The 10,239-nt window shown below is 44.1% G+C and overlaps 1 protein-coding gene across 1 annotated transcript; it reads right to left on the bottom strand.

Annotated features, from left to right (window-relative positions):
• Window positions 1–464: 464 nt before the first annotated feature.
• On the bottom strand, window positions 465–8,096 carry PRDX1 (peroxiredoxin 1). The gene is made up of 6 exons (XM_075424607.1): window positions 7,992–8,096; window positions 5,133–5,249; window positions 3,966–4,119; window positions 3,563–3,685; window positions 2,584–2,714; window positions 465–846 (listed from the first exon to the last, which is right to left on the bottom strand). Exons 2-6 carry the CDS (start codon window positions 5,236–5,238, stop codon window positions 761–763), a joined length of 600 nt encoding a protein of 199 aa, XP_075280722.1. The 5' UTR covers window positions 5,239–5,249; window positions 7,992–8,096; the 3' UTR covers window positions 465–760.
• Between the last annotated feature and the right edge of the window lie 2,143 nt (window positions 8,097–10,239).

The following is a 10,239-nucleotide window of genomic DNA, read 5'->3' as shown; positions in this document are numbered from 1 at the left end:
GTTGTATGTCCAAAGAAGTTTGCTTTCCAGAAAGCTCAGTCTTCCACTCCTGTGCAGACAGTGTTCAAACTGAATGTTGGATTCCCAGAAATTTAGCACAGTCATAGTTTGAACCAAAGTGGATGCAGAAATGAGTAGGCTGTAACAGTGCAGAAAAACATGCCCAGTCTTTGTCAGTCACATCTATGCTTCATGCTCTGGGCACTGTAATATTGCTTAAGTCCAACAGACTAATATCAAACCATATTCTTCTACCTAGTAACAAAGTCATGAAGAGCATTAAAGAGTACTTTACTACCACAACATGACAACTAAGCATTAGTATTTCCATTCTAATTGGAGCTGTAATAGGCCTTTAACAAGTGAGATGTCTACAGACAGCTCAAGTAGACAGAGCTTTCAGAACGGCGGCCTGCGTTCCTTTCAGGTCTTCTGCTGTCTATAGATAAGAACAGTAGACAGTATGCTTTTTCCACAAGTTTAATAGTTACAAAAGGATACCACTGGTCTATATGCAACACATGATTAACCACATACACTGCATTGTCACTAAAGTCAACAGGGCTTGATGTACAGATATTGATCACTAAGATTTTCTATGAAGGTACTGTCAACAGGACAAACTTTCCTTCAAGTAAAAAAGTTACTGCTTATACCTATAGCGTGATCCCTTGACTCAGATGCAACAACTTAGTCAAAGTTCAGTAACTGATGCTTGCTCTTTATGTAAGGCATACTAGTTTCCACTCAGACTGAAAGCTTATTTCTGCTTGGAGAAATACTCTTTACTCTTCTGAACATCAGGCTTGATTGTGTCACTGCCAGGCTTCCAGCCAGCTGGGCACACTGAAATGATAAGAATGTTTAAGTCTTACCAGCTGCTCCTGCAGAACATGTTTTATACAACATGAAAGCAAACTAGCAACTCAAAACATGTATGCATCTTTGCAACACACAGAAGGTGCATCATTCATTGTGGCATTACGTTTTTTATAAAAAACAATTTTTAATGTTTTTTACTGGTTTCCATTTTTTCACTAGGTAGCAGCACCCAAGGAACCAGGTGTCTGCCCATGGAACAGTGGGTGCTTTACACAGGCACCCCTCCCCACCCTGCTTAAAAAGGTTCATAGGAGCTTGACAGCAAGGTAACACCAGCTCCAGCAGCCATGGTCAGAAGGCTTTACAACCATTACAGTACACTTCTCAGATCCAGTAAAGTCTATCTTCTCATCTTTAATCAACGCTAGTCCAGTTTAACACGAAACAGGAAGAGTTAAAACTGTCTCTAGTTCCCCATATGGCTAGCAAAAGGCCACGAAGATACAGAGGCTGCACAGCCCCAAAATTGCAGTGACTCATGAGCATTTTGGACACATTCTTCCTTGTAGACAGCCATGCAAAGCTTAATGCATGCTCCACACAACTGGCAATTTTAGCTATAGTATTCTCAGTGCCATGGATAAAAACAGTGTTGTCAACATTCTTTTGTACTAAATCCAAAAGACAACAGCTACTGGGAGGAAAGTTAACTGTATCCCAGCCAAAACCAGGACACTCAACTTCTGAGTGCTCTTACACACCTTAGTCTGGTCTATTCTGGTTCAAATGAAGCTGCAGACTCCTAGCTCTGGAAGAAAAGCTTTTGCCAGCTTTAGACTACTCCAGGGCATAGTAAACCCCAAAAAGCTTCATTTGCATCACATGTGACTGCTCCATCATCAAATATTATGGATGTCTCCTCAGCTGACAAAGGATGGCATACAAGTTCAGAAACACTGACTCTCTTCAGGCTACAGCGTAGCCACAATAGCAGCTTGTTGTAATAAAATCTGCCATTGATTTACCAGTTCTGAAGCAAGTTAAGTATGACCAGCAGCAACACATGTCATTAGTTAATAACAGCTGAAGACTACTAATGCCTACATAGCAATTTTGAGTTTCTATAACCTGGTTCAAGCCTTTCACCTGCAGTGCTTTTTTTCCTCCCCCTTTAATTCCTGCAGAAAGCTACCAGCCTTAAGCACTTTCTCACTCTTGAACTATGGGTACAAGAACACTTACCCATTTTCCCCCTCACTACATTTGGCCTCACTACACATGGACACAAACATCAGCAGGCTTTCTGGGAATTTAAAAGCTTTGTCGAACAGTGTAAAATACTGCATCACTACTGATGGTCTCAACCTACCAAATCTGAGCACAGAGTCTAAATTACACTTACCCTTGCACTCTAAGTTATTACATGTTCTTCATTTCCATTTCAGGTATTTTCTGTGTCTTGATTGAAAGAGACAACTACTATGTGCTCAACAAGATATCCAGCACCAAACTGATTAAAGTGATATTTCAACATTAGCAAGTACTCAATGGACAATTACCTGGATAGGATACATACAGCACTATGGTGTCCTTCAACAAGTAGGTTTGCAGAACCAGCTGCATTTCATGAGGCACAATTACTTGTTGTGTACAGTTTAATACATGTACTTAGTATCATTCAGTAAACCTCAATTTAACCTACCTGGTTTATACTTTTCTCTAGAAAAAACATTTCAGACTAGAAAGAGGAAGAATTCTTACCCTCTCCATGTTTATCTGTAAACTGGAAGGCCTGGACAAGCCTGAGGGTTTCATCCACAGAACGGCCAACAGGAAGATCATTGATTGTTATCTGCCTCAAGATCCCCTTCTCATCAATTATGAACAGACCCCTAGAAAAGAGCCAGCCCCAACATTAAACAGCTTTTGAAAGACTGATTAGACTGACGTGAGTTTCAAAAACTCAAGTTCAATATTCTATTATGCCAGTAAGTTTTGTCATCTAGTATTACTGACCCCTTCCTGAAAACCAATACCTTTGGTGCATGCATAGCACTGAAACATTCACAGTTGGAAGTCTAACATTCAGCACAAACTAGGAGGGACAGGAGGCAAGTCAACACACTAATGCAGGAAAGCAACACTTCCTATTTAAGGAAGATCCTAAGGGAAAAACAAAATGGAAGAGAAACCCAAGGAACAAGTGAATTGAGGGAGAGGCATTCTTACATTCAGAGGCTACTCTCAAAAAAATCCAACCCAGCAATGGCTCATCAGGTAGTCCTCCAAAGTCATGTTAAGAGCTAGAAGTTCGGCTCCCTCAGCAACTTTCACTGAACTGTCAACTAAACGATAAGGCTTGGGTTTTAATTAATCTATACTTTAATTGCTAGACTAAATACCTACAATCAGTTCATAATTATGTAGGTCTTGCATTACCAATGTTTGCAGAAGCTGACCTGCATGAGACTCCTGTGCTGTGCAGATAGGTAATCAAAGGGAAACAGCAGGCACTTATCTAGCTTACCAAAACCATGAGAAGTCTGAACACCACAGAGAACCAAATAGCATCTCCCCTTGTAGGAGTGTTTGATAGCTTGAAGCAGTTTACATCTAGACTTGCTAATACTTTCAGCTTGCTGCAGGTGTTCAAGTATGTGCATGCTGTGTTCATCATGCAACACATGCTCCACGTATTGCAACACAAGACTAAGAGCAAGTTCACTGTCTTGCATATTACCTGTATGCAATACCTTCATCCTCCTTAAGTACTCCATACTCTTTTGCAATGGCACGGTTTGTGTCAGAAACCAATGGGATTTTCATAGTACCCAAACCACCTTGTTTCTTAGGAGTGTTGATCCTAAAAGAAGGAAGTTTAAATGTTAAAAATACAGACATTTCAGAATGAAGTATAACAGAAACTGATCCTTTCTGCAGTTAACATACTCTGTATGCCACAAGGCATACAAAAGAACTGAACAGTATACTCAGTTCTGCTCAGAAGCACCTGCCACTACCAATACTTCCCCAAGTGCCTTTATTTGATACTTCAGTAAAAGTTTGAATACACTCAAGATTCAGTTCCTGCAAGAACTGAGACCAGGCAGAACATTCTATTAAGCTAAAAGGTTGATTCTTACCAGGCAAGGTGACAAAAGTGAGAGTCAACAGAAGCTCCAATTACTTCACAGTTAATTTTCTTGAATTCATCAGCTCTGTCACTGTATGCAATAATTTCAGTTGGACAGACAAAAGTGAAGTCCAGAGGGTAGAAGAAGAACACAACATATTTTCCTAGAAGAGCAGTATAACAGGTTAATCTTTCACCTTTGTAACAGTCATCATATCCAGTATCAGTCATTCAAATTCAATAATAGAGGAGAAAGGGCTTGCTACAACACTACCTTCAAACATTAAATAGTGAACTACAGATGCCTCTGCTTTAAGACTTGCTATATAGGTGGCAAGCCCATAAAGCACCTAGGGGATTTACACTTCAGCCAAACACCATTTGCAACACTCTCCAAGGCCACTCTACAGCTAATAATGCAGAACCCTACCCAACTGGTCTCCAAAACCAGACTGTCAAATTTGACAGGGAATCCCTGTCTCCTGGGTCTACTCCCATAGGCCTGCCCAGCATACAGCTCGTACCTACACTAGAAGGCCCTATGGTTGACTACTAACACAGGACAGAAAAGCCACAGGTCTGAAAGGCTACAAGCCAAAGAGACATTTTAATTGAGTGGGTGACTGCCTTATACCTACTCACCACCCTCATACAGCCTGACTGCTGCAGCTTCCAGTTAGAAATGTCTCTTTCTAAAGCCATCCACATTAGCACTCAAATACTTCAGGCTTTCCCTTTTAGTAAGCTTTTTTGGCAAGGCAAACATTTTGCCAGTACTCTAGAGAAAGGAGCTTCACTGGTTAGAGGAAAGAATCTACTTTCCATTGACAGAAAGCCTACAAGAAACAATTTTGCTGTTCCACATAGTCTGGAGATGTTGTATCTTTCTCATAGTATGACAGAGAGGACACATAAGCCTGATCCACGATTACACTTTAGAGGAGTTTTATGCTCGTTCCCAACAATTACCATAGCTGGGACATTCAGCCATGGTGCTGACAGCTTCCCAGGCATACTCCAGCCATCACTGAGAACCACTGCTCAAGTTGTGTACTTCAGCCTACTGCCAAGTGGTCACTGCTACTTTGAAACCAAGTCACGATGTATCCTTAGATGCCCTCCACTCCTGTATATGGCCAGATTATATCTGTGGAATGATAGAAGCACATACACTTACCTTTGTAGTCAGAGAGTTTGAGGTCTTTGAACTGTCCATCTGGCATTACAGCCGTGGCAGTAAACTCAGGGGCTGGTTTTCCAATGAAAGCCTTTCCTGAAGACATCTTGATTTAATCTAGACAGGAGTTAATAACAACACAGTTTAGATAACAGTACAGTTGTACCTGGAAGTAAGCATTTATTCAAATCTTCTTAGCAATTTAGACTGAACACCAAAGACAGTTTATCAGCACTTGGTCTTGCAACACCAGGCTTAAGAGTGAAGTTAGTTTTGTCACCTGGGTAGTCCAGCCAAAATATTAACATTGTTTTCCTAAAGAAGCATCACAGTAAGATGCACTTCAATAATCACAGCCTAGATATCCAGACCAAGCCATTACATAGATTACTAGTACTTTAAGATCTATGGCTCATTAGCTTCCCAGTGACACAGTAAACATTATCTTTGACCAGTAACAGTTCAGAGTCTAGGAAAGAGCTAGCCTAGAGTTTTAGCAGTACTCAATAAGTCTTCTAATTCCACTTGGTGGATGGGTTAAAACGTGTGGTTTTTAGAACTTTTGATGAGAAGACCCTCGTCCATTTTTACAAGGGAATTTAAGACAAACTTTATCTTGCTGCTGATTCCAGAAAAGAACTACTAATAATCACCACAGTGCTCTGCATAACTACACTTCAGCCTTTCAAACAATTAAACCTTCTTTTATTCACAACTAGAAAGACTCATTGTATACATGGGAAACGTGCTCTACATTAATAAGTAAAATCTCACCAAGTCTTAAGTCAGTACAGCCGGGCTGTTTTCCCCCCCAAGTCTACTGAAAAAGAGTAACACAAGGACAAGAGAACTCCACTTCTCAGTCTGGGAACGCAGTATTTGTACATCACTTTAGAATTCCAGTTAGTTTCAGAGCATAATCTTTCAAACTGGTAACTTCATGAACCTTGTTTCTTCAACTCACAAAATCTTTTTAGAAGTGATTTCACTTAAGTCATTCTATACACTGCTACAAGCACTAGCTGCCTCAGAGATAAAAAGGCTTCTGAAAGGTTAGCATGAGTCTCCTGTTGCTACGGAAAGCAGAGACTCAAGGATTCTTCAAAGTCCTGCCTGCAAGGCACTACATCCATTCTAAAAAAGGTTGAGAGCACCGCCTTTCTTGGCTCCTTCTCCCTTGCCAGTCACTTTCTTCCTGGAAAACTAGCCTACAAATGATAAACATTTAGCCTTAAATCCAAGTTTGAACCAATCAGTTTAGAGTCTTTTCAGGAAGTTCTGCCCTTGAAAGTTTCTCTTACATAGCCTGACAGTATGTAGATGATTAATCTACTTTTTCAGTTTTCATTTCAAGAAGTGCCAGCCTGTTCAGTGTTTCTAACTGCCTTTTGCAACAAAGCTCTTTATCCCCATGTTCATCCACAGTTTAGTCTTCAACTGCAGACCACAAACGAGTCTTACAAATGAAGGCGGCCAGAACTAGAGTATTCATAGGATTGTACTGAAACAGCCGAGTAGGAAGACATCAATAACCTCTCTGCCAAAGCTCACACGGAGCCATTAATGCAGGTGCAATTCTGAAATTGCAGTTCTTCAAGAGGGATGGGGGGACTGCCACTGCACCATATTTAAGATGCCTCCAGGTAGTGAATTTTTTTATTGTAAGCAATAGCTGTTTTGCCTGGAGTGCATAACCCTGTATTTTGTCACTGAATTTTGTTCTTTTCCAAGCTCAAGGTCATCCTTTTGCTCAGTACTACACCAGTCCTCCTGTATGTGTTCCATCAGCAATGCCCTGGAGTATATAACTAGGTATTCCATCTCACTTAAAAGCTGTCACACTGCTCTGATACTTCCCCTTTCTAAACTAACAGTTATTGGCCCCTTTTTAGGTAACACGCAAATCTTCAGTATCAGCAGGAGATTTCAGTTGCCTTGCACTGCAAGACAGCCATCTGCTTTCCCCGCAGCACCGACTGCGACCTGCCAACATGTCCGCTCTTCCGCGCAGGGGTAGTGCGCCTTCTCGCACGCTCTGCTTGGATTTGTACCCACAGCATTTCCTAACGCGCGGGGAACAGACCACAGACTCGCCGTGTTCTTTCCTCTCGTTCTAGAGGGAAGGGGAACGGACGCTGCAAATCAAGCACGCTTGAGTCAGGCTGCTCCTAGCCACGCACAGCCTCAATTACCTTCAAACGGCAGTTATAAGCAGCCAGGCCTGCACTATTAACTAGTCATTTGTACCCTCGGGGCATCCCGAACAAAAGCGAAAGGCCATTTCAAAACACACCGCCACCTCCAGCCTGCCGCAGACCCGCGGCCGAGCTGCGGTCGAGAGACGCGCTGCGGGCGCACACCGCAGCAGGCAGACGCAGACCGCGGAACGCGCCGACGGCAGGCGGAGCACCCCCCCGCCTCCCGTGCCCCCCCAAGGGGGACCCAGCGGCTTTTTTCGGTTTGTTTAAGGCTCAGAAGTGAGGTGCCGCCCGCTCGCCGGGCCGAAGACTGCGCGGGGGGGGAGGCCGCCCCCCCCCAGGAGCGGGACCACCCCGCGGCTCCGCCCCGTGCGGCCAGCGCGGGCAGCTGATAAAGGCCGCCGCGCAGGGAAGAGCTACGCACCCCATCCCCCCCCCCCCACAAAAAAAGGGGGGGAAACTAAAAAAAGCAAGGAAACGGCAGCGGGATAGAGAGAGCAGGAGCCCGCCCTGCGCGCTGCGCTCAGGAGCCCGCCCGCGCACAGAGGGAGGGAAAACAAAGAAAAAAATACCCCCCCCCAAAAAAAAATGGGGGGGTGGGGGGGGTTAAGGGCGCCGCGCAAGCCCCGCAACAGCCGCCGCCCCCCCGCCCCACACTCACACGGCGCCGAGCACCCACAGCTCCCCGCAGCAGCCGAACGCCGGAGCTGCCGCAGCCCCGCCGCGCCGCCGCCTTTATAGCCGCCCGGGTCTCGCGAGGAGACGGCCCCGCCCCGCGCCCCTCCGGGCGGGGCGGCCGCGCGCCAGGGCAGCATGACGCGGCAGGATCGCCGCGCGCCCCCCTGCCCCGCGCTGCCGGGAGCGACAGAAGAGGCGGGACAGGCGGAGATAGCTCTCCGGATGGTGTGCTGGGGGGCCGTGGAATATCCGCTGTAATGGTCGTGAGCAGTTAAGGGGAAGGTGATTCGGACGGCTTATTGCAAGAAGAAATTACTTTTTTAATGCCTTCATGTAAAAAGGCTCCAATTACTAGACGTCATCAAGGGGGCTGAGGATATACAGGGTTTTGAGGGAAAACAAGTGATGACTGGCATGTCATTCAGGTGAGTGGGAGTTGGCCTTGACTTAGTTATCAATAAAACCAGACCTATTAACGAAGCAATGTGCATTCACAGCGTTACGTAGGCGTGCGGTCAAACCTTTATCCTCTCGCTCTGCGTTACCGGCTGCCTCCTCAACCCGACATGAATTCCCAAGGCTTTCATTGATTCTTCTCCATCCACGGGAAGACTGATCTAAGTCATGCAAGTCAGCAAAAAAGCTGAAAACTAAACCAAGTGTAACCTCTGAGCTTTGGGGGTAGTATGGAAACTCTTGGAAGATGCAATATTCAGGGAGTTTTGACTCGTTCCCAGAGTGAAGCTACTCTGAGGGATACTGAGCCTGAGTGAATCGTTAAAAGCATTGTGTTTGGATCCAAGACCGAACTGAAACAGCCGTTATGCTTTTTGAGAAACAAACCCTGAAGTTTCATTAATGAATACTAAAGGCCGTTAAGGACATATCAATGACAAAACAGCTTGCTTTAGTCAAAAGTGATAAATACGTTCACCAACTGATTTTTGCTCCTTGTCTGTTTTGCACTTCACAGTTGTGTTTCGTATACCTGTTAAAGCTTGATTACAAGTTGTAATGAGGAGAAAACCACAAAGGATTAACAAACGTCAAATGTTTGTAATCTACATCACTGCGTATTGTTGCTGGGTGACCATACCCATGTGGTGATTCACCCAAGAGATGATGGGTTTCGGTACCAGATGAAACTACTTCTTAAGTATAACATGTATACGTGTACTCTGAAGAAAAGCTGCACTCACCTTCACGCAAATACGTTATCTGCTGCTGTTTCTATTGTTACAGCATGCTTAATCTTTTACAGAAAGAAATTTGTTACTTTCTTAACATCAGTGTTGTGATGAAATTGAGGTCTATGAATTAAGACATGTGCGTACCTACCCAACAACTCAGGCTGTGAACCTGTGAACAGATTAACCCCTGAAAGGTCAGGCAGTCCTAATTAAAACCTGTAGAACAATGTAGGCTTACTGTAACTCTGGTATGTTTACCATAGGCTTACTGTAACTCTGGTATGTTTACCAATGGACAAAGCACTAATGACTTTCTCATGGTTTCAGACTCCTTTAATGCTTGTTATGCTCATTGCATGGCTGCCACAATGCAGTTTGTTCCAGGTTTGTGCCTTAAGCATTGCATTCCCATTCATATGTCCATGGTCTCATTATTTTTGATTAGTTTCTGAGCTAGTATTTCCAAACACCTGTTTCTGGAGGCTTTGGAGTGATAAATCTTCAGGGCTGCTCCTTTCTCGGTGAGCCGATAGGTTTCTATTGCCTTTTTCAAGCTTCAGATGTAAGATGCCACTTAAATAAAAAAAAATAAAAATTAATTCTTCAAGGGCATGTCCACCCAAGCAGGTGTTGGAAAGAGAGAATTCTCTCCATACTTTGCTTCTCCACACCTTCTTGTTCACACAGCGGATTAGCAGTGGTGTAGTGCTCTGCTAAAACAGCAGACAGACAGGATCAGCTTGTACCTGATCAGTAGGGAGCATCAGAAGTCCCAGTGTTGGCATCTTTGCAGCCATCCATACAGGTGTGGCTGCAATAGGTAGTTCATGTATTAATAAAGAGGAGCTGTCTGGCCCTGCAGGGCCGGGGCACTGAAACTACCTGAAGATTTCCAAATGGGTAGCCATGCCAGATCTTACATGCACCATTTTGATCACAGTATCTCCCATGTATCTTGGCTGGGAGTGGGTCCCTAATATATTAGGAAAAAACAAAACCTCCGCTCTGTGTAAAAACAAAGGCAAAGAAATGGCTTCTATT

The sequence above is a fragment of the Opisthocomus hoazin genome, chromosome 6 (genome assembly GCF_030867145.1).
Source record: "Opisthocomus hoazin isolate bOpiHoa1 chromosome 6, bOpiHoa1.hap1, whole genome shotgun sequence".
NCBI lineage: Eukaryota > Metazoa > Chordata > Aves > Opisthocomiformes > Opisthocomidae > Opisthocomus > Opisthocomus hoazin.
Note: the sequence above shows the minus strand (reverse complement) of the source record. Positions and strands in the feature narration are given on the sequence as shown.